This window comes from Nymphalis io, chromosome 18, assembly GCF_905147045.1.
Source record: "Nymphalis io chromosome 18, ilAglIoxx1.1, whole genome shotgun sequence".
NCBI classification, from domain to species: Eukaryota; Metazoa; Arthropoda; class Insecta; order Lepidoptera; family Nymphalidae; genus Nymphalis; species Nymphalis io.
This window is the reverse complement of record NC_065905.1, coordinates 5,718,171-5,743,828: the sequence shown is the minus strand read 5'-3', so window position 1 is coordinate 5,743,828 and position 25,658 is coordinate 5,718,171. Positions and strand designations below refer to the sequence as shown.

At 31.8% G+C, this 25,658-nt stretch overlaps 2 protein-coding genes across 4 annotated transcripts; both read left to right on the top strand.

The window, feature by feature from the left end:
• The first annotated feature begins 1,366 nt into the window (after window positions 1-1,366).
• On the top strand, window positions 1,367-16,372 carry LOC126775282 (vanin-like protein 1). 3 transcript variants are annotated; one of them, XM_050497098.1, is made up of 10 exons: window positions 1,367-1,488; window positions 7,014-7,130; window positions 7,839-7,961; window positions 9,688-9,860; window positions 10,160-10,374; window positions 10,513-10,599; window positions 10,737-10,840; window positions 10,990-11,181; window positions 15,506-15,630; window positions 15,741-16,372. In XM_050497098.1, exons 1-10 carry the CDS (start codon window positions 1,435-1,437, stop codon window positions 16,186-16,188), a joined length of 1,638 nt encoding a protein of 545 aa, XP_050353055.1. In that variant the 5' UTR covers window positions 1,367-1,434; the 3' UTR covers window positions 16,189-16,372. The 3 variants fall into 3 exon arrangements, with proteins under 3 accessions (XP_050353055.1, XP_050353057.1, XP_050353056.1); XM_050497100.1 differs by lacking the exons at window positions 15,506-15,630; window positions 15,741-16,372 and adding exons at window positions 12,709-12,830; window positions 14,079-14,686; XM_050497099.1 differs by lacking the exon at window positions 1,367-1,488 and adding an exon at window positions 5,456-5,659.
• Window positions 16,373-18,064: 1,692 nt separating this feature from the next.
• LOC126775290 (L-asparaginase-like) lies at window positions 18,065-25,623 on the top strand. The gene is made up of 9 exons (XM_050497114.1): window positions 18,065-18,240; window positions 19,678-19,800; window positions 20,485-20,600; window positions 21,020-21,145; window positions 22,207-22,331; window positions 22,737-22,969; window positions 23,361-23,521; window positions 23,665-23,778; window positions 25,460-25,623. Exons 1-9 carry the CDS (start codon window positions 18,168-18,170, stop codon window positions 25,511-25,513), a joined length of 1,125 nt encoding a protein of 374 aa, XP_050353071.1. The 5' UTR covers window positions 18,065-18,167; the 3' UTR covers window positions 25,514-25,623.
• Window positions 25,624-25,658: the final 35 nt, after the last annotated feature.

Below are 25,658 nucleotides of genomic sequence, written 5' to 3'. Positions count from 1 at the left end.
ATCTAAATAATGAATCCATACATTTGATATTTATAATTCAATTTTATCTTTATCGTATGAGATGATGGCTGTCGTGTTGTTGTATAAGATGGCTTAAAGATTAACTTATTATCTTTAACGTTTTGGACTTTGTAACATTCGCAACCGTTTTTTAATATTAAATATTTTCTTTCTTTGTTGAACGCATAAAATTAATTGAATTTAATGAATGTGCACGTATATAATACCATACATAATTCAGAATTATGAATGGAATTGCTGAGTAGATTAAAAATTAACAATCTTTAACTCTAAGACTTCTTTTAAATTACGCTATTTGAATCTAAAAATTAAATGTTAATTTCAATAATTAATTAGAATCAGACCAAATTGTCTATTGTCAACGAATCTTGGAATAAATTAACATAGAAAAATAATCCCTTCAACAAGATATCTTTCTTCATACTGTAGAATTTTATGATGTTATATAACGTTCCTTACCATTGTTGTAATTGATATCAGGAAATTCTAGTGACAAACACCAAAACCAATACAACATAATATTACGCTTTTTCTCCCGCTTTCATTCGTTCAATGGTATTTTTTTTAATTTATATATATATATATATATATATATATATATATATATATATATACATATTTAGTTATATTTTAATAAAATCAAGCTTTAACCCCAGCCGTGACCTCATAAAATATATTATAATATATTATTATGTGTGTTGGTATGTGCTATGCTGAAATGTAATTTAATTGCATGTATTTAAATACTATAGTCCGGTGCATATGCAGATGAATCATACAAGCAGTGATAAATTATGAGTAAGTCCCCGGGATGTCCCCTATGAATCTCGTATGCAGTTTCCACAACACCAAGGAATCATTTAAAAATATAATATATACATTAAATATTCAAAGATATATAATGTATACGGCGGACATTATTCGAAATTAAAAATTGACATGAAAATTTTGTAAAGGTAATTCATATAATACTTAATTTATACATTTAGTTATACATATATCATACATTATGTTAAATAATTATATTAATACGTAAAAGTACGTAAGTTACATTTTATTAAAAATCAATAAATGTCTGTTTAAAACTTTGGGTTTTAAATAATATAATGAAAATAATTAAATATTATTTGTATAATATAATAATGATTTAATTATGAGATATATATATATATATATATATATATATATATATATATATATATATATATATATCATTAATTTTATTTTATATTAAAATATCAAAAATATACTTTTGTTGTTAGATATTGAATGTCTTAGTTTTACGTATGCCAAGATAAGATATTGGAAATAAACTCCAGCCTTCTCGTTTAATATATATTGACTCTGCATTCAGTGCTTGCCAGTTGTCAGTGATAGCGAAAATAGTGACGATTCGAATTTTTCCTCATTATCATGACGCGTATAAGTCTCCTCATATTACTGTGTTCAATAGGATTTTCTACACAGGTAATTAAATATTTTTAATTTTGATTAACCTTTTTTTATAAATTATATAATTTATAACAGCAGAATAATAAATAAATATAATAGGTATGTTAAATAGAATGTCATTTTTAAATATATATACACTGAAACTAATATTTAATTTGATTATTATCATGAATAAAGTATTTATATATGTATATAATGTTAGGAATATATAAAAACAATAGAAAGTTAATATTAATAAATTAATATCAAATCAAAGTGTCTAAAATTTCATCTCGATATCTTTTATAAGATATTATTGACAGTCCGCCTCCGCGTGTTTGCAAGGTCTATCAGTTAGCTAAGTGAATAATTAATACGTCAATAGTATATTAGTGTATTTATAAACAAGACAATATTACATATATAAGAATATATAATCATGTGTTAACCTTTAAGTTAATCGAAGCTTATCCCTGCGATTAGGAATTATAAGTATGGGCGAAACAAAAATAAACTGTTTATAACTTTTAAAGAGGCAAGCTTCTCTATGGACGCTGTGACGAGACCTAAAAGCGGTGCAGCTCTCTCTACTACCCTTCGTATAAGGAGATTTTTTTTTTCAAAATTTATAAATGACCTACCTACTACTAGTGCACACTAAAATGATCAATTTTTACATAATTTATCATATGATCAAATTTTATATATATTTTCCATTTATTATAGAATTTACTTAAAACCGTTATAAATTATCAAGATAATACGTCTTAAATATAATCTAAATTTAACGATAAAATTAACACCAACCATAAAAAATATATTGAGTTATTGAATACAAGTTAAAACGTAGGCTCTTTATAGTTTTATAGTTAGGGAGATGGCGAGAATTTCCGTATATGATTGCTAATGTTTCACAACAACAAGGATTAAAGTTCAGGTTAAAACGGCTTATTTATAATTATTATATATATCATTTGGATAATTATAGTCTACTATTATACATAGAACTCTCCCAAGGCCATAGCACCTGGTTCTTCGTCTTCCGAATCAGATGCAACATACGAGTAAACTATTTCTCTATGGTGGGAGCGCTGACTTAGCGATTTTAAAACGTTTCAGAAAAATGATATGCCCGAATGTCTAGGCTGTATGATTGAAGAGCTTAGCCAACTCTGAAAGAAACATCATTATAAAATTATGTTTAAAATTACTTGTAACATTCTATGTTTATTTACTGCTTCGTTGATTTAACGGCTAGCTTACTAAGGCCTCCTGAGGCGGTCCTTAGCATTATAAGAGCGAGGGAATATAATGTGCACCTTCTTATACACTTGTGCACTATACTGTATTATATACAATATATTAGTCTCCGTGGCCGAAATCGGCCAGGAGGTCAATCTTGTTTATTAAAAGAAGGAAATAAGTTTGACCTTTAATATAATTTTTAAATACTGTTTTTATATTTTGTAGCTTTTTTTAGACCAGGATTTTATTTATACATTTATTTGTTCCTTTTATTAATCAATATCAAATAGAAAATTACTCTCATGTATCCTAATAATATTGAATTTCTAAACAAATTAATGAAATTGTTTGATAATTAAATCATTGCTACGAAAATGATACAATAACATTTTTAAGGTAATCGTTACCAATATTTTAGTATTTCAGTTATGTTGGTTTTCTTTTGGATTTTATAGCTTTATATTTATTTCTTAAACAATGATTCATTATGTTGTCAATAATGAGTCAACACAGATAATATTCAATATTTGTACTAAAGTTTATCGATCTTGACAGCTCTTAATTCTTTGGCATTTAAATTAGCAGATGACTAAAGCTATGATAAATAGGTACTTAATTTATGAATATTTAAATGACTAAAAAAAATAAGAAATACAAAATATTTTAACCAAAGAAATAAAAGCATTTGCCAGTGTTAATGCGTTGTAACTCATATAAGTCCTTTTTCGCGCGTTTCTTTAAATATTATCTGTGTATTATAATCACAATAAGCCTAGTCTCGATAATGTTTTAATACTTTTTATTATACCAATTTATTCTAGACCACACATACTCACACATAGCCCTCTCGCATGCTGTCAAATATAATTATACCTATCTTATCATATATATTAAAATAATCCCATAGACAAAAACTACTTTTATTATTAATTTATATTATGTTTGGACATAGATGTATTTTTTATATTCTTGAAAATCTGGTTTGATTTCCAAAGTTTAAAACTGCACGTTTATTCAAACTTTATATCAGTATTATTGATTCAACTCAGTTCAAAGTTAGGTATAATATTTTTTGTTTTAAAATATGGTTTGGACTATACCTGTAAAATATACTATACTTCTAAAAATTCCAATAACCGCAGGCCTAAATTTTAGAGAGCAATACGAGGGTAAATTATAAAACTTATTTTTAATAATTTATAAACTTATTTTTTATATACATTTCTATATAGTCTATGAAATTTATATTTTATCATATAGCGTAAGTCTGCATGTAGAAATAAAATGTGTTTTTTTTTTTAAATAATATGTAGAGTATTATATGATATCTATGTTATCAAAGCAAATTAATTGGTTTGTGCAAAGTTAAAAATACACTGTAAAAAACTAAAACAAATGTTTATAAAGGCTTTTTTGGACATTGAGGTGACATAAAAATATGATGTTTGGCTATCCTATACTATTCTACGATAGCCAACATCATGAGATTACTGGATTGCTGAATTTAAAAGTCGATCAAACAATCATCGAACTGTAAAGATGATGAAGAAGATCCACGTTCTGGATGGCCTTCAACCTCCGCTTTAAAAGAAAGTGTCAAAAAACCAAAGAATTTGGCATCGGAGTGCAAAAGGATTACCATAAAAGATTTGGGTTACCTATTTAAATCATTTGGTAACATACAATTAATTTTAACTAATTCACTGGGGTTTCATTGTTTCGTTTCTAAATTTCTCATCGTAATCTCTGAATGATGAACACTTCTTTCTTTTTTCCTCATGTTAATATATCACCCGATTTCAAAGCTAAGAGGCAAACCATGTTTTATAAAGGACCAGTTTCTCCGCAATTGAAAAATGTTGCATTTACCGCTCACAAAGCAACGGCCTAAGTGAAGAGTGTTCTGGGATAGAAGAAATTTTAATTGATTACATGTGAAAAGGTGTGTGAAATAAGAAAGCGTTTGCGAACCTGGAAACGCAACGATAGTAAGTTGCGTTTCCATCGATGCGTTGCGCATCCGGAGACTGATATTATTGACCATCAAAAATATTCCCTGGATTTTTTTTTTTTATTGCACGTGGAACTAAATTTGGCATTAATTTTATGTGGAAAGAATAAGAAAGTTAGATAAACGTTATTTCAAGTGTCTGAATTAAAATGATATTAAGTAGAATTTTTTGATTCACTCGTAGTATCCGTTGTTTTTGGAGAAAAACAATATAAAGACTCGATTGTTTCGTAACTTACCCAGTAATTTATTGTTTCTCGGTACTGAATCTTCGCTCAATCCGGTTAACCTCGACATGTGCTCAGGCCGATATGTTTTCACTAACAAGTCTACACTCTACACATTCGGAGAACATTCTGCAAATTATAAACATGTAGTATGCGATGTAATTTGTATCAAACAAATAGAGATATTTTAATAATATCTTAATTCTAATTAAGGATTGTGGTTTATTTTAATAATAGTATACAGCTTATTAAATTTATGTAAAAGTTAGGTAAAATATAAAAAAAAAACATGAATTATATTTTAAAATATATTTGTGTTTCTTTTTCGTTTTAAAATTAATTAATTTCTAAATACTGCGCCTAATTTTAAGTCTGACGGCTTTTATATATGTTTTGTTAGTACATTGTATGAATAAATAATGATTAACGTGTCGAAGTGAATACATACATCTGAGAAACGCTACATATTATGTAAAACGAAATATATAGCACGGGGCACGGCGTCGCATCGACACGCATCATAACAGTGTTGTATCAACTTGCTGTGAACGGAGACGTGTTTCGAGCCGTAAATATACGCAATATGAATACAGATTCAACATTTATCAGTTTTAAATGTTTTATTATAGACGAATGATTACATTTGTTTTGTGACGCTTATCAATACTTTAAGATGTATTGGAGTCTGTTATTTGCGTTTCTCTGTGTGTCGTCTTCAGATCAGGTAAGATCAACAAGCTATAATTAGTATTTGGCCGGTATTTCGGTAATGTTTATTTTATTAAAACACGAAGCTTTAAATGCATTGTGTATCAAAAGTTCTTTGTGATATTTTTTATGGTAAGGTACTCACATTTTCTGTCTAAACTTAATTCTTATTCTTTTGTTTTCAATTTAATTTAAACAAAAGCAGGTTTAATATTTACTTTTCTCTTGAACAAAGTATTAATTAAATTTTAAACCAATTACAAGTCTCGACTCACTGGAAAAGTACTCGCGACACAAATACATTCTGATTTCATTTATTTATGTACTAAATACAAAAAGAAAATATGTTGTGATTTTATTAATCATATCCTGTAACAACTACAATAGCATTGTAAATAAACGAACGCCGGTTTGGAATAGGGATAATAAAGAGTCAGCAAAACAATTACGTTTTATTTGTTTGTATTTTAAGGTCATTTTGTATTTCTGCGAATTTGCAAATGAATATTTTATTATCTTTTATAAAAACGATAAATAATCTTCTTGCTATCATTTCTCACCATTGCCATAGTTAATCTGCAAGTTTTAGTTTAAATACAATCAAATAACTTATGGTAACAACCGACAAATGACAATAATTAAAAATGTCAATTCCTAATCTATGTTTTATTATTAAAGATATTTAAAATTCTAAATTAATGTATGCATATATATTGTAATAAATTGTTCCCTTTACGAAGTGAAACCACTTTTTTAAATAGCGTGAAGACGCTATATATACATTACATATATAATACATTTTATATTATAAAATCGTTTGTCCTAACTATCAAAGCGCAGACATAACCATTATCATGTGAGATTATTGACTAGCCAACTGTGCAAGAGATTGTTATAGTGCACATGGAATAGTCAAAATCAAGTAAGCAGAAATTTGACCGGAAAGCGTTCCGGGGCAATACGAGACGAGGGACATTGTGTAACATTAACTTTCGAACTACGGCCTACTATTGAAATTATTTTGCAGAAAGCTTTTATAAATCTCGCCTGAGATTCGAACCTGGGACGTTATAATCTGTCACAGTAAAAGTTGGTAATTTTGACTTGCAAACGAGGCATTAAACTACTTTTCATATCGTTTATTGTCTATCTACTATCTAGTTAATCGTCTTCGCATAGGCAGATAAAAAGAAAAATATGTTTATTGGATAGGGTTTGCGTAAAATCCGTTCTTAATGAGCGTCTATGTCGGGGAAGAAGAAAGTGTAACAAATTTCAAGTCAATCGACCGGTTAGTTTAGGTGATCTCGTGATGAGTGATATTTGCTTATATATATAGATTGTTTCATAGTTCTTTTTTGTGTTTGTAGCGTTCAACTCCTGAAGATACCAGCTACACTGCAGCTGTTGTCGAATATATGGTGCAATCTGACTCAGCCGTCAATTTACAAAATTATATTGAACTAATTCAAGATGCCGGTTCGCAGGTAATATAGGGGAATATTTATTCTTATAGGAATTAATTCCTAAGAACAAAATAACAATAGAATATTTTTTTAGAATGAATCTTAACCGAGAGTTTCAAGTTTAAACATGTGCAAATGTTATTCAGGCTTATAATTCATCTCTTGCTCGACAAAGGACGACATGATGAGGAAAACTAAATGTGGATGAATTTCTGTTACATACAGCCGAGTAGGGTGCAGAAATAAGGCCCAAACCTTACCGACGAGAGAAAATGACACTCATGTCTTCACCAACTCGAATTAGAGAGACAATGTGGTGGAATAAGTTCTAAGCCTTCTCCTCAAAAGGCCTTAGTCCAATAGTGTGTCATTTACATGCTGTTACTTACTTTTAGGGTCCGTGATATGATCCATTCATTTAGTCTTTCCTGGCTATTGGCTTGATTCCACTTTTAGGAGTTTTTATTCAGTTCCCCATTAAATCAAGAAGAATCTGTGTAATGTATTCTCAAATAGCATCACATCCTCCTTATCAAACAAAGGAGCTTAAGTCCTTGTAATATGGTGTTATGACTATTGTATACCAATAAGTGTGTTTAACATATAACTTCCTAGAATATTAACTTCATATTTTATTATGCTTAACATTCTTGTCAAGATTCGGAAGGTTAATTAATTTATGAATGAGCCTTAATTTAAATAGATAAAACTATATATATATGATTGCAGGATGCAGATATCGTGGTGTTTCCTGAAATGACGCTTACAAGAAGAGAAAGTGTGGTCATACCGATTAATGGTTCAATAAAAGAGTACCCTATCCCAGCCTTACAACCAGATATGTATGACGAGGTAAGGTCTAAATACCATCAATAAGAGTATCGTATTATATTTGAGGGTGTAATGCTATGTGGCTTCCAGAGTAAAATAGAATAAAACTGTTGCACCTATGTTACAATAAATAAAATGCATACTTTGATTATTAAATATATTTTACAAAAAAAAATTGATTTTATATTCCGTGAGGGTCACTCACCCCTCACGTGGGTGTCCTTAAAGCCGAATAAAGGTATTAAATATTAGGTCCTTACATTTGAAATTGGCGTTTTGTACGGGAGGAATATAAAATCAATTTTTTTTTGTAAAATATATTTAATAATCAAAGTATGCACCGTTGTTATCTATGCACTTTTGCCATCTCATAGGTAGTTCATTGATCCCTTTACTAAAAAAACCATGGGGGCGAGAATCAATAAACTCTTTGAAGGCGGTTTGGACTGCTGCATCGGAGTTGAATTTTTTTCCTTGTCAGAAGTTTTCCAAATTCCGGAAGAAATGGTAATCTGTTGGAGCAAGGTCCGGGAAGTACGGTAGATGTTGCAGACATTCCAATTGTATTGTCTTGCGTTGTCGTGAAGCAGCAGCGGCCTAGAGCGATTGACCAATCTCGGTTGTTTAGTAGCTAGTTCTTCCTTCATGGTTTGCAGTTGCTAACAATAGATATCTGCCGTAATCGTTTGGCTAGATTTTAAAAAGCTATAGTGAACGACACCAGCGCTAGTCCACCAAACACTCACAAGTAACTTTTTCTGAGTCAATTTTCGTTTTGGGCAGGATTTGGCTGGGTCTCCAGGGTTCAGCCATTGCGACGAGCGCTTCCGATTATCGTACAGTATTCACTTTTCATCACAAGTAATAATTTGATTTAAAACCTCTTTATTATTGTGTTGGTTGAGCAAAGTAACACAGCAGTCGACGCGTGTTTGCAAATTCGATTCACTAAATTCATGAGGTACCCATCGTTCAAGTTTTTTCACTTTCCCGATTTGCTTCAAGTGAATTAATACAGTTTTATTACTTACCCCGAAGCCTGCAGCTATCTCTGAAGTGCTTTGTGATGGATTCGCTTCCACAATAGCTTTTAATTCTTAATTTTCCACTTTGGTCTCCGGCCGTCCACGGGGTTGGTTCTGAAGGTGTAAATTTCCAGAACGAAAACGTTGAAACCAAAAACGTACCGTGCTTTCATTTACGACCAGCGCCATACACATCATTAATCCTTTGAATTTGGAATTCTTAACCAAAGAGGAGATATTTCAGATCAATGTGGTCAGTACGACAAAACGCTAATTTCATATGTAAGGACCTAATGTTATTAAACATAGAAAATCATGGTGAAGATCTGAATACATTTAAGATAATCATTATTTACACATATGGAAATATCACGTGCAAAACACACTTTAGAACACAATTCTGCAAGGTCTCAAGTCAATAAACATAATCTTATCTCACCCACCTTAAAATAATATTATATTATTTACGGCTGCTTAGAGCAATGGTCACCAGTAATTGGCTACTCACTATCGAGCTCAATACACCATGAAAAATAAATAACAGGCTAGTGGCCACACGGGTTTCTGTGGTGGTATAACTGTCATGCATTTTACTACGCTACGCGAAACTTTGAATAACTAACACAGCGGTCTCATTGTTTATTTTAAATTATCATTTATATATATAACCCTGTCCATTTATTTTTATTTGAACTCCATCTATCTTCATGATAATTCCTCAGATCCTGGTATCCATATCATCAGCAGCTAGACAAAACCAGATCTATGTAGTTATCAACGTACAAGAGGTTCTTAATTGCACTGATGACGCAACCGTTGAGTATTGTCCGGAACGGAAGGTGTATTTGTTCAATACTAACGTGGTTTTCGATAGGAATGGAACTGTTATTGACAGGTATATACTATAACTGAACGTAATACTTGGGATGTATCAGGGATACTATCAAAGTTATTTAAAATAATAATTTAAATTACAGTATTACCTCTTTCTTTAAAAATTATTTATTTTTTCTTTTTAATTTTTCATTAAATTTAATTTTGTTGAATAACAATGCAAAGGCTTGCATTGTTTTTAATAAAAACGATAAGTCGAATTTGAAAGAATGCGATTTAACATTAGATAATAAATGAATAATGTGTACAGAATTTTAATAATATTTTTTTAGTTCAAAGCTATTGTTTTTATTATTATAGATATCGTAAGATTAACCTATTCGGTGAGTTTACACGGACGCCAGCATTGACGCCTGATTTAGGGATATTCGAGACGGACTTTGGTGTAACTTTCGGTCACTACATATGTTTCGATCTCATGTTCCAAGTCCCAGCTGTTCAAGTGGTTGAGAAGAAAAACATCACGGATGTCGTATTTACGACGATGTGGTTCTCAGAAATGCCTTATTTAACTGGTAAGATATTTGCTTGTAAATTTTTGGCTTTCGTCGAATGTTTAGAAATATTTAATTAATGAAACTAAAAATATAATAAATTTTATTTAAATTATTATTAATACCTTAATAAATTGTGAATTCTCTGTTTACCTTCAGCTGTCGAGATTCAACAGGCGTACGCACATTCTATGAATGTCAATTTTCTTGCATCTGGAGCTAACAATGTAGCCGTTGGTAGTGCAGGTGAGATTTTTTTTTACTCAATAATGTTCTTCCGAAAACCTTTTATACTTATTTAATTTTTAAATTATACTATATCATATTGCTCAAAAATTTGTCTACAATATTATTTTATTATGTTATTTGCTTGTGTATTTTAGGGTCAGGTATCTATTCTGGTGAAGCTGGTGCTCTAATAAGTATTATGCCAGGAGTACCGACCACAAAGTTGCTCGTTTCTAAAGTGCCTAAAGTTCCTGGTCAGGTAAATATAATGAGAAACAGATAATTGAATAATTTTAGTATGTTTTTATTATACTAATTATAAGGAAACAAAATTAATAATGTTTATCAAAATATTAACGCAAAAGATTTGACAGGTCTATATTGTTTAATAATATGTTTACATTTTAGGTAGAAGGCACATATCCAGGTCCAATCTACGATGATCCATCAGACCATGATAACTTGCGTCTAATAACTGATCCATCATTGCCCTCTCACGTGACCAGATTGTTGAGGAATGAGTCTGAAGAGTTTACACTTATCGATAAAGATGTATTGTGTCACTTCCAAGTTAAATTGCGCAAAAGGGAGGGATCAACGGTAAGTGTCTATAGGTATTCATTTGGTCTTTTTTATTTCTCTATCATCCGCTAAAGCATTCTATAACAAGATTAATGCACGTCACATATAAATACTTTTTAACGAACTTAAATTCTAGACGCGTGTGAGTCTTTTTATCACTTACGTAACGATTTATAAGAACGGACTAAGCTGGTCGGACCTGAATATTTCTTAGTACATTATAATTTGTAATGTTTTATTTGTATATGGTAATAAACGAATAAAGTACTTTTTTGAGGTGCTAGCTTTAATAAATACAAAAAATATTAGAATCAGATACAGGCATACGACCTTTCGCATTTACAAAAAAGATAAAACATATTATCATCTATGAAAAGATTTTAGGCTTTAGATATGTGTTGAATTAGCATATCCGCAATTAAACACACGGTATATTGTTACACTTGCTTATGTCATAATTAATTCGGTCAATATACAATTTTTATTTATTTGCCATTAAAATTTTAATTAATTTTAGTTTTCGTTTCACAAATAATTATTAAATCGGACTCAGAGCTTAAAAAATCTCACACTGGAATATTAGCGAGTCTTAATTGCATGTGCTTAAATATTGTTACTAAAGTAAAATTATCATACTGCACTTTAACCCGACTTTAACATTTAGTTGTAACTAATATTCATGAATGTAGTGCAGTGTAGTGCATGATGACGCTTTAAGTCTATATTAACCTTGGACACTCAATGGTAAGTAAACATATTTAATTATCTTTTTTTGTTTATTTCTAATTCATGTTTCAAGTTCCTTGTGTAATTTTGTTTTTGTTATGTTTTGTCATCTGTTTCCACGTAGTATGGAGATTGCATGTTAGCATGTGTGTTACGATCCCGTGCCTCGGAAAACACATACATCGATGTCGTCGTTGGTCCTTCGCCTGAACTCTCTCCATCGTATCAGATTGCGGTCCCATCGGATTGTGGTAGTTATTGAATAGAGAATGTATCTGTGTTTGCGCACACACTTTTGCACTATAATATATCTTACGCAGTCGGCTAATCCCTCTTTTCAGTGGTTGCCGCAGCCCAAGTCAGTCAGTAGGACCATGTTACGATTTAAAAGTTATTTTATTCATATACCAAGTTCGTACGATTATATAACGCCGACATTCCTTAATATATATTGGAAATATTAAATAAATAAATAAAATGTACCTAATTAGGTTACTCCTTGGAAGAAATATATGGGGATACCTACAAACAAGAAATCACTGTTTTTTAATTATTATTTATATACCTTTTTACGCTGGAAGAGATAATATTCACTCGTGGTGGAGAGACCAGGACAGGGCGAGGGATTTTAACGGTACACTTTCTGTCATAATAAGACATCATGGAAACTTTACAGTACATGTTACAGTATTTCACCAATGGTGGAGCATGGTAAAATTGGCTCTGGATCCTTCTACTTAACAGGCTAGGAGGAAATATACGTAGTGTTATTTATTTTTGTATCTATGGATACATATTACATTACACACTTTCTTGCAGGGGCCATTTTTTAGGGCTTTCATCCAGGACGGCTTACACGTGTACGCTAAAAGACCAGTTGGGACTTTAGGTTGCTTGTTAGTTGCTTGTAAGACCGAAGATCCGAAAAGCTGTGCGTATAGGTAAATGATTATAATGTATATTTATTTGTTATTTCTATTTAATATTTATTAGGTAGGCAGATTGGCCACCAGATAGTGGTCACCAACCCCCATAGACATTGACACTAAGAAAAATTAACCATCTCATGCATCATCAATGCGCCACCAATATTGGAAACTAATATGTTATGTTCCTTATACTTACTCGCCTAAATACACTTACTCGCCTTTTAAACCGGGATAAAACAATACTAAGTACTGATATTGATATATAGCGTTATTATATACATAGTAGTGTAGTTTATAACCCAGACCAGCCTCATGAAGTTCTACCAAATGAAATATAATATTTTTTTTACATTAAAAAACCGTTAAAACTATTTTATTTCATATCTTAGTTTAAGATACAGTTTTGAAATTATATTTATATATATACATACATAGAACCTCTTTTATGATTTAAGGCTTGAAATAAAGAAATAGATAGCGATTACTTTTTTAATCAATATATACAGTACAGTAACAGCCTATGAATGTCCCACTGCTGGGCTAAGGCCTCTTCTCCCTTTTTTAGGAGAAGGTTTGGAGCTTATTCTACCGCGCTGCTCCAATGCGGGTTGGTGGAATACACATGTGGCAGAATTTTGATGAAATAAGACACATGCTGGTTTCCTCACGATGTTTTCCTTCACCGAAAAGCACGAGATGAATTATAACAGAAATTAAGCACATGAAAATTCAGAGGTGCTTGCCCGGGTTTGAACCCACGTCCATCGGTTAAGATTCACGCGTTTTTACCACTGGGCCATCTCGACTGGGACATCAATATATATGCACACTAAAAAAACCACAAAGGTTTGACCTCAACGCACACACATAGGTTTGATCTCAGTCTATGAATAAGTTAAATGTATATATTATATATTCGAAAGCTACGAAACCTTTTCAAAATATACTACTGTGTTTAAATAACATTTCAACACTCAGCAATAACTACATATTTTTGTCATATATTAATGATTAAAAAAAATATATATTCTTTTGCAATGATTGCTTAAAACATAGCAAATATCAAAATTTTATTAATTATATACTTAAACGTACCTCATGAGTCGTTTTGTTTATTTGTGAAAACGGTATGGAAATCGTTCCTGTCATTTCTGAGGCTATCGCGGACATACAGACCAAAGCGCCAAGCACTTAAGCTTATAATACATATAGATAAAGATGTTATACAGAAAAAAATATTAATTATTTGTAAAATTTCAGATACAACAAAACTGAAGAGAATGTCGTTATTGAGGAATTAGTTATAGAAATGACGTCATACCGCAAGCATTACAACAACACATTAAAATGTGACGATATTCTGTACTATCCTGTTTCAATGAGAAACAATAAATTTCCACTAAATCCGAAAAACTTCACTTATAAAATGGATGAAACCCGGAAAGATCTAGAAGAAAATAATGAAATTATAAAACATAATGGTCGTGAGCATATCACATACAAATTGAACTCTCCTCAAAACGAACTCGTTTCATTTGGTATTTGGGGAAGAATGTTCAATAGAGATGGAGAAATAATATATAACCCATCTAAAGATGATGTACATAAATACATTGAAATCGAAAATATTATTTACAATACTGAAAATCAAAAAACATTTAGAGCATAATTTACACGCTGATCAAAAGTTGACTTTTAAATTTAAAACGCTTTAATTGAAGCACAATTATCTATACCGTTTTAATGTATAAGCAAAAAAATAACTTGGTGACGAAAAATAAAAAAAAAAATACGAAATTACGCTTAAAATGTGATATACTTTATTTTTTTATTATTTGAGCACAATAAATTCGAATGTGTTTTGTTTAATTATAAGGATTTATTAAATACTCAGAAACAAAATGTTACTTATTTATTTAACAAATAAAATATTCATATAATCCATTTTATCTTGCCCATTCGCTTCCTACAACTGCCATCGGCCGCTTATATGTATATATTATTATAGAAACGTTTGTTCTACTTTCGAATGCTGATATTGACGTCGTATATGATGTTATCTACTTAATATTAAGTTCATTTATTAAGAATTTACCAAATTGAAAAATCATCAGCTGAAGCGTCATTTTATGTTGCAATCCTAATTTTTTCCATCACTGATTTTCATCCCAATCATGCAGGTTCACCGCCGAGCACGAAATAAATTATATAATTATTTTTACTGGTGGTAGGGCTTTGTGCAAGCTCGTCTGGGTAGGTACCACCCACTCATCAGATATTCTACCGCAAAACAGCAATACTTGATATTGTTGTGTTCCGGTTTGAAGGGTGAGTGAGCCAGTGTAATTACAGGCACAAGGGACATAAAATCTTAGTTCCCAAGGTTGGTGGCGCATTGGATATGTAAGCGATGGTTGACATTTCTTACAATGCCAATGTCTAAGAGCGTTGGTGACCACTTACCATCAGGTGGCCCATATGCTCGTTCGCCTTCCTTTTCTATAAAAAAAAAAAAAAATAAAAACATATTAATCACATAAAAAAATTAGTGCTTGCCCAGGTTCGCCCACATTCGTTTATGAATCACGTGCTTAACCATTTGTCTATGTTTAGGCATTATATATTTCATTCATTCATTCGCAATGTTCGATTTACTATTGAACAACAGAAATTCTTTCCTGTTTTAGAATTATAGATATAGAGCCGCAGCATTCAGTGGTGTGCGTAGCTTCAGCGGTGTAGCTACTGGAGGAAGTAGATTGTGCGCCGTATTCGCTTGCACAGGAGACACTATCGACACTTGTGGGAAAAGGTACCAATATACGTTAACACACTTTTTTACTAGCCAATGTTTAGATTTATATGAGATTTAAAATTATCGAAATAAGTAGAAGGAATATTTAATGTTGAAAATGTTTACAGATTCGAAAAATTCGAATCGAATACGACAGGCGTTTTTGAAAATCTCCGCATTACTGCAACTATACCAGCACCTACAGTCAACGAGGAACTTAATGCAAACGAAGCCGCTTACTTCCCAATATCATTGAATACAGCCATCATGCCTCTGGAGACAAACGATTATACGTTTGAAAAAACAACACTTTTTAACTTACTGACTATAATTACAATGGATTTGAAGAATTTCAACGCTGACTTATATACCTTTGCTGTTTGGGGCAGACAATATACAACCGATGGTCAAACAGCTTCTCCACCAGTTGAACAAAACGATGACGATGATAATAACAGTAGTACTACTACCACTGTACAACCATCTACAGCTGACGATGCCCCTGGCTCATCAGTGACACACAAAATTAGTTTAACATTATTAGCAACGGTTATTATGATATTTATAAGGCAATAATTTAAAATGATGCTATCATTAAATGAAAATATTCGTGTTATTTTATCGTTGGCTGTTCTTAGAAGTAATTTTTATTTATTAAGCCGCACAAGTATTTGAGAAGTGAAATTATTGTCTAGTTGTGTAATTGTTTTTAAGTATTGTTGTTACCTATTGTTAATGAATAAATTATTTTGTTAATTTATTGTTATTATTCGTATTGAGTATTTAATAATTTATTTATAATGAATTAGTTAATCGGAAGTTTAATTAATTCAAATTTTTAAGTATGATTCAAAATCCTCTTATACTTTAAATCTTCATTATGATGAGTATACTTTATCAAGGATTCTATGTAAAAACTTGCAAATTTGTTCGAATATGTTGAGCTTTCTAAGATACTTGTACCTTCAATCTGTTTCGCAAATTCCTACCATAACGTTGTTACCAAACTCCTATCTATTCTTGATTATGCAAATGCGAGCTATCTGAATTTGTTTGTGAACGAACTGTAGTAACTTTTGGCGACATCCAAATCATCCCATCCGGTTTATATTTTGCTAGTATATGAATATTGTTTAATTGATAATAATTGCAACACTAATTACGAAGGCTACACATTAATTCTCTCCAACTTATAACAAAATCTATATATTTGTCTTCCCTTATTACTATTGCGATGTCGCTTGACTTTAAATGTCGCTTGCTTTAAATCTAAATACTATTTTTAATATACAACTCAAACGACATTATATATAATTTACAATTTATACAATTTACATTATATTAAATATATAATTTTATATATATAACAAATAAAATAAGAGGTTGTTATCAGGTATTATATGCCCCATTGTTTATATAAAAGCTGATAAGGATAAATTTAAATTAAATATTAATAAATCTGAAGCGAATTGTAAGTTTAGGTATTAGGTATAATGGTGTTGATTGTAAAAATATGTTTATTCATTTAGTAACGTGTTTTATATGTGCCTGATTACACGTAGAATGATTGATTACACTTGATCAAATTTCGGTGACAAACTTAAGGTACTAGTTAGTTGCGTGGGAGAAAAGAGCGTGTTTGAGATTTGTAAACATGTAGATATGCAAATGATATAAATAATAATATCCTTCTAATCCTTCTAACCGTTTTCGGTCACAGTAACGATTTTTGACGGAGGATAGAAAACTGCACAAAATATTACTGGTGGCAGGGCTTTGTGCAAGGTCGTCTGGTTAGGTACCATCACTTATCAGTTATTCTACCGCAAAACAGCAATACTTGAAATTGTTGTGTTCCGGTTTGGAGGGTTAATGAGCCAGTGAAATAACAGACACAAGGGACGTAACATCTTAGTCCTCAAGGTTGGTGGGGCATTAGCGATAAAGCGATGTTTAACATTTCTTGCCATGCCAATGTCTATGGGTGTTAGTGTTGGGTGGCCCATATGGCCACCTGATGGTAAATGGTCACTCGTCCGCCTACCTATACTATAAAAAAAGATTTATTATAGAGCAGGCTTATCTGCGCAAACAGATGTCCTCTCTATTCCCTTACAACAACCAACCTTAAAGATCTATATTTCTGAATTAATTAAAATATGTGTTCGCTATACTTTAAATAATTCGAAATTTACATACATTTACTAAAAGTACAGCAAATAGTTTTTCAAACGATAGTTAAAACAATGAGAAAGACAGCAAAAATAAGCACTTCATTAGGCCTCTGCCTCGAATCTCGCGGGCAGCGGGGCGGCAGCGGCGGCGGCGCGGGAGCGGCAGGATCTTACGCGTATAATCAAATGGACCGACCCTCGAATACAGCGGTGCAGGAGCGGCGCGGGGGCGGGCAACGAGCGGTGCACTCCAGTCATGTCAGTCCAGTCATTAAACATGTTATCTTGAACTTAAGTAGAACTCGCCATTTGTATCTCGACGCTTCGCTACGATACATGTTTTAGAAGTATTTAACTAATAAAAAAAAAAGTTCAAATAAAATGGTTCGAGTTAAGAGGGTGCTGGTTTTGTACGCGGGAGGTACTTTTGGAATGTTGAAGAATGAAAAAGGAGGTAAGTTTCTTAAGCAATATCACGTATTATACGTCATCCGATATAAATGATTTTTTTATATTAAACTTACATAATAAAGTAAATTAATTAGTTTCATGTCCAGTTGAAGCAATACGTGGTTAACTTTTTGCTCTTTTTTGCACTATATCTTATGTGTTTAGCTATTTATGTGTGTTTAGTTGAATTTTTTTTTTGCTTAGTAACTTCTACTTTTACTCATATCTTATTCCGTTATTATTTACCAGTTTTATGTGTAAATTTTAACTGAGCATTCGTAACTTATTTTATCTTTAACATCAACGCAATTTAACATCTTTATTGCATATAATTAACCGATATAAATATATTATATCGGTTGCGTCATGTTTAATGTTATTGTTACTTGTTATTTATAATATTATTAAAACATATGTAATAACCAGCTAAGGCTCGCGGTCACCTGCGTTTTATTAGCTTGCTGTCCTCTTGAATGATTTCGACTACCAGTTTCAAGGGAGACTAGCCAACTCAACAGGACATATTATGCACAAGAGCGTGTGAAAACACAGTTGTACACTTTATTCCCCCGATCACAAAATCTGATGAGATGGCAAATCGGACACGACCGGAAAGACTCAAACGTAGGACCAACGTCTTTACGACCTTTCCGAGGCACGGGAGTGTACACACATCAGGCTGATACTGAGAAAAACCCGATAACTTTTATCTGTCCGACCTGGTATTTGAATCCACGACCTCGTGATCTGTGACCTTATATTATTATTAAATTGGAAATAAACACCATGTTTGGTTTAGTTTAGTAGCTGTTTTTATTTTTGTATTCCGAAATAATTACGTCCTCAAAATAAAAATATTAATGTGATAAAATATGATACTCATAAAATTGGTACACAATAACAGACACAAACTTATATTATTAGTCATGTTACTCAATTGCTTGCAATCTCTAAAATAATTGTGCGGCATTGTAAACAATTCTCATTGCTTCTCTTACTAAATGAAAAAAAAAATTGGAACGCTTGTGAGCTTAAAGAAAATATTAATCATGATATTAAAAATTCTAAACAACACTATAAAACCCCGTGAGGATAAGGACTGGATTTTTTTGGTGGACCTTTCTGGTGGTTTTTACTTCGACTAAATATATATGAATAAAGGAAATTTTCAATGTGTAACTTAAAACCTACTAAACTACGTTTATAATTAAGGTCGTTACTTTTTAAGTGCCTGATTCATTTTGTGCTTCGTTCGGGCGGTGAAGAAAAACTTAGTGAGAAAACCTACTTATGTCAAGTTATACTCTATGTGTATCCGCTATCCCATATTGGAGCAGTTTGGTGGTATAAGCTAAACTTAAAAGAAAAATTGCCCAGCAGTGGGGCATTCTACTATTTTTTTTACGATTTTACTCTTGATTTTCTGTCTATTTATTTCCAGTTCTCGTTCCACAGCAGAACATTAAACATAGAATCATAAGAAAGCTGCCTCAACTCCACGATAATGAATACTGGCAACAAAATTTGGCCAAAACCGATAAGAATGACTACCTCGTCTTACCTGGTAACTTATAACTTAATTTTATGCTGTAGAGTAGGGTCACTTAATGTCGATTGGGATCATCTATCTACATATAATTACGATTCGGTAACCGAGACGTCGCCATCGGGACATTTGGACTCGGGTGGGGATCGGGTGCATGGCATTCAAATTGTTAATACGACTGTCCAATCATAGGACATTTACGAACTGTTATTGTATTGTATATTGTATACCGTAAAATATTTATAGGCATTTCATTACTAATATTTCTCCTTTTTTGATTATTACAAATAATCCAATATTCTTGTGAAAGGAAAGATTTCCTACCTTTTGTTTCCTTGTAAAAATATGATTGCGTGTAAGTATATTTGGTTTTTTTAAAATTAATTCTACGATATAAATAAAGATTGTATTTGTTTGTTTCTTTTATTAATTTGTTCTGTGTTCTTCGAGAGCTTCATGTAATTTAGTATTTTACAAATTTTTACGTTGTTTTTAAAACTAAGTACTACTTGAATTAATTTGTAACATTTTTCTTAAAACGACACTTTTTTTTAAGCAAACTTGTTTAAAGACTTGCTTTAAAAACACATTTTGCTTCTCCATAAATTAATAATAGATTTATTTATAGAAGTTATATAAAGTATTATATATAATACTTTTTACATAACATTTCATTTAGATGACATATAATTAATGTTACAGATGGCAAAGATACAGATAATATGAAGATTTTGTATAAAATTCATGAATATGAGGAATTAAAGGACGCATCGAATTTTACAATTGATGATTGGATCAAAATGGGACGGGATATTAAGGTAACGGAACTCTTAATTTGTTTAAACATAATTGGCCTTACATAAAAAATGTCAAATCAAAAATGAAAGAAAGAGTAAAACCTGTCTTAACTAAACCGATGTTAAGCAACGTTTATTAACTTACCTCAAAGTTTTACCCAGTACCTACTTTTGTAAGGCGTCTAGCCTACGTGGCTATCAATGTGCAATGTTAAAAGGTAGCTACTTCATATTCAGTCAGTGCGATGAGTGCAGTAGGAGAAAGGTCACGAATCAATAAAAATAAAAAATAATATTCCATTCACTTTGTAAGGAGTACTATTTAGTTCTTACAGTATCATTAGTATCTATCTATAAACTATGACTGAACTGCACTGTGAATTTTGATTTGATTTATGTACCCAATTTATATAACAGAAATGTATTTTGATATTTTAAAGCGTTTTTATCACGACTACGATGGGTTTGTGGTTCTTCATGGAACTGATACGACAGCGTACGGTGCTTCGATGCTGTCTTTTATGCTGGAGGTTATTGGCAAAACTATTGTACTTACAGGAGCACAGGTGAGCTATTCTAGACAGTTATGTAGGTATGTATGTCCCTAATGTATACAAATTGTATTTTTTATTTGGTCCTGAGCGATAGCCAAACCTTTATTACTTTGACACAGTAGGGCCTAACTTGGTCGCACTGCTGACAAGATAATTAAAAAAAAATAAGTAAACTAAACAAAAATTAAAAATAAATGTTTAAAAACAAAAACCCGTCGTAAAACAAATACTACCACGATCGCTCTCTGAATATCACTATGCCTATGCATTAAATTAAAATGTTTAGCTGTAGTACTCGTCCAGGTTTTAAATAATAAATATTGAATAGTTTGACAAGTTTACGCGAGCAAACAGACTTTAAAAAAAAGATATATTTGAATTTTAAAATATTTAATTATAATTAAAATTGACACGACTGAACAGATGTTTATGCTCTAGTCGAATGTTCTTCCTTTTTTAACAAATCGTTTCTCAAGACATATGATCCCAAAGCATGGAATGACACAATGACTTACATTCCGCTGATTAAGAATTTACTTCTATTGTCTTCATGCTTTGAGCTAACATAACTAGTTTGAAGATAAGAATGTAAGACGAGAATGTTTTCTGTTCCGTACAGAGCGCGGATTTTCCGCATTCGAGTTGTATTGTTGAATGTATTTTTTATTTATTTGTTTTGCTTAAACATTCCCATCACTTATCGTGTCCGTATCTAACTTCAACAGAAATTTTATTTATATTTATTATTTTGTGCATTATTTATAATCTATATTATCTTATAATTTTAAGAGGTATTGAAATCTAATAAATTATTACACCAAGATACCTTTAAAACATCATTTATTTTGTTTTCAATATAAGCTATTTAAATTTTTCGATTAAACAAGTTCTTTTTAGATAATCCTTTAGGTAACTTCAATAATTCTGCACAAAGTCATAGTTGAATATCGCGGTGGATTAATCATCAAGTTTTCTTTTTAATACTCTCAGCTTTTCCTCTAAGCTTATCTAGGTTGTTATTTTGGCGTGTTACGTACATAATGTGACATTAATTTTTACTTTACAATTTCCAGGTACCAATATTTCAGCCTCGTAGCGATGGTAATAACAACTTCCTATGCGCCATCTTGATAGCTGCTACGTTACACATACCTGAAGTTACAGTGTTTTTTGGATCTAAGCTATTCAGAGGGACTAGGTGACTTATAACATAATTATTCTTTTTAAACGTATACGTAAATTGATTTACTTTGCAAATAAAAACGCCAAGTACAATATTTAAACTTATTAATTTGAGCTGATGTAACCGTTGTTTGTTTGAATTTAAACGATGTTGGAACAATTGAATCTTAACTGAAGATTTCGGGCTCAAATCGAGGCAAGAAACATAATGTTCCGTGAGTGTTTATAATTTTCGCACTCGACGTTGAATTAAAACAGTGAGATGCATCTATGTAATAAAATGTATATAATAATAATCTGATCATGGACATGTGAGATAATTGAAATATGCTCAAAACCTTGGGACAAGAATGACACTTATTAATATATAAAAATATTTACAGTATTGTGAAAAGCAATTTGCATAACTTAAACATTTCAGGGTAAAAAAGGTCTCTAATACTAGAATATATGCATTTGACTCTCCAAACTATCCCCCTTTGCTAGAAGCGAAATCAACTCTCGTACTAAATCCGAAGACGCTGCTTCATCCACCTGGATCTGTCCCTGATGAGTGCAGGCTACATGACAAACTATCAAAAAAGGTTTATGTCTTAAAAGTAGCTCCGACAGTAACGGCTGAGATCATTAGAGTTATATTTGAAGGCATGGAAGGTAACTACACAATATATTGTAACATATAAGCTTATAGTGCGTCTGACTAGCTGATTGTATGTCTGAACTTTGATAAACTCAAAAAATACGAAACGAATTTTCATACGGTTTTCACCAATGGATGCAGTGTTTCAAGAGATCGGTTTAAGTGTATAATTCATTATGATTTTGTGTAAACTGGCTGAAAAATGACGATGATATATCATTTAGATGTATAATATATCATTTAAGATATACATAATATGTTATTGTATTGAATGAAAAAATATAAAAGTAAAATAAAACTGAATATCAATCACTCTTCTCGCTTTAGCTCTAGCTGACTACTAGAGTACGATGTACTCGTATATAAAATACAACAGAAAATAAAATAAAATATTTTACTTTACAGGTGTAGTCTTGGAAACATACGGCAACGGAAACATGCCAATTAAGCGCAAGGAGATCTATGAAGAAATAGAGCGGGCGGTGAAAAATAATATATTAGTCGTAAATGTCACGCAATGCATCAACGGCACGGTTCAAGAGAAGGCCATTTATGAGACAGGACTGGTATCTACACTTTATACAAACACGCTTATAGTGAACTTTAATAGTTATAAGACCTTGAAGGCGTAGGTTATATATGTCACATTGTCTTTTAAAGCGTTTTTATTAAATTACAAAATTATATGTTATGTTAATATGATTTGTAGTTGCTGCTGGAATGCGGCGTTGTCCCCGCCTTCGATATGACAGCCGAGGCAGCGTTCGCTAAACTATGCTACGTGCTTACAAAAACTGAACTCAGTTATGCGGAAAAAGTCAAGGTAAATAATCCTATAAAGTTATTTCCCTGATAATCAAGTCCCACTACGAAAGCATGTCACGTCAATGTAAACATATCCTTGGATTGACCGTTGGAACGGACAAGCATTCGATAGCAAGAGCTTATACCCAGCGGACGTCTGTCTGTTCGTATGTAGCGTTGTTAAGAGGTTTGTGGATCTAAGAGAATATAACCTCTGTTTGTGGATAATAAGTACATCTTCAATTGCTAGCTAGTTTATTCGAGAGAGAATGAAAAACATATATAACAGAGATTGTTGCCATGGAAACACGAATATGTGTATCACAGTTGTAATTCAGAATTGTTTAGTAAAAGATAATACCTATAATATAATAAGATTATTAAGTTATTATATCTGAGCCTACTGAAAATACCAACTCACTGATACCCGGGCTGGGTACCTTTCATAAATTATTGTTTAACTGCGAAGTATAATATAAGCGCGATTTTGTATAGCCTGTAGCATTTCTCCTCATGTAACGCTTTGAGATTTTTTCAAGTCTAGTAGATTCTGAAATTAGCGCGAACAAACAAATAAACCAACTTTTCAGCTATTATAGATCGCGTTGCTAGTCGAAGAGTAGAAGTCGTTTGTACATCTGACAGTATCATTGTCTGAGATGATCACATATTGTCAAGTGGCCATTTGCTCGTCTTTCATATAAAAATATGATGTCCTCCAGACCGATTTCGGCCACGGCGGCCAATCTCAAGAGAGATTAGCCAACTACGCAGGAGATATTATAGCGCACAAGTGTGTGCGCAAACACAGGTGCACTCTCTATTCCCTAGCTCTCATAATCCAATGGGACGGCAATCCGACACGACCGGAAAGAGTTCAGGCGCAGGACCAACGGCTTTACGTGCTTTCCGAGGCACGGGAGTGTACACACTTCCAATTTCCAGACTCCGGGCTGCTATTGAGAATTTTCTGACAGAAAAACTCAATAACTTTTTTATTGGCCCGACCTGGGAATTGAACCCAGGACCTCTGGGTCTGCGGTCTTGCATCAAGCCACTAAACCAACGAGGCAGTCATATCAAAAAAAAATTGGTTTATTAACATAGTATAGTACAAAACTTGTATGATTAATGATTATTTTCACTATTATACCACCAATACCAATACCACCTACATTAGATTCAAAATATTCGATTTTTATAAATCGAATATTTTGAAATATATAAGGTCGAGATGGCCCAGTGGTAAGAACGCGAGAATCTTAACCGATGAACGTGGGTTCAAACCCGGGCAAGCACCTCTGAATTTTCATGTGCCTAATTTCTGTTATAATTCATCTCGTGCTTTTCGGTGAAGGAAAACATCGTGAGAAAACCTGCACGTGTCTAATTTCATCGAAATTCTGCCACATGTGTATTCCACCAACCCGCATGTAGCAGCGTGGTGGAATAAGCTCAAACATTCTCCTCAAAAAGGGAGGCCTTAGCCCAGCAGTGGGTCATTTACAGGCTGTTACTGTTACTGATTTTTATAAATAAAAAATCTGCATTTTAAGTGTAAAATCCTAAAAATAAAGCGTTTCAATAAAATAAAATGTGGTATATCACAAAACCATGATAGATTAAGAATAGCTTTTAATTTTTTATGTTATTGATAAAAAATACATTCATAGTCTTGATTTTAGAATTTTATTTTTCAGTTAATGAAGACAAACATACGAGGCGAATTAAGCAATCCTAACCAAGAAGTCTGAGGATTATATTTGTAATTAAATTATTGATTCAATTTTTTTATTATTTTTCAAAAAAAACAACAAATATTCTTCACACGTTTATTAATTTATATAATTAATTGGTTCCATTACACGATCATATACTTCAAAGTACAGATATAACATA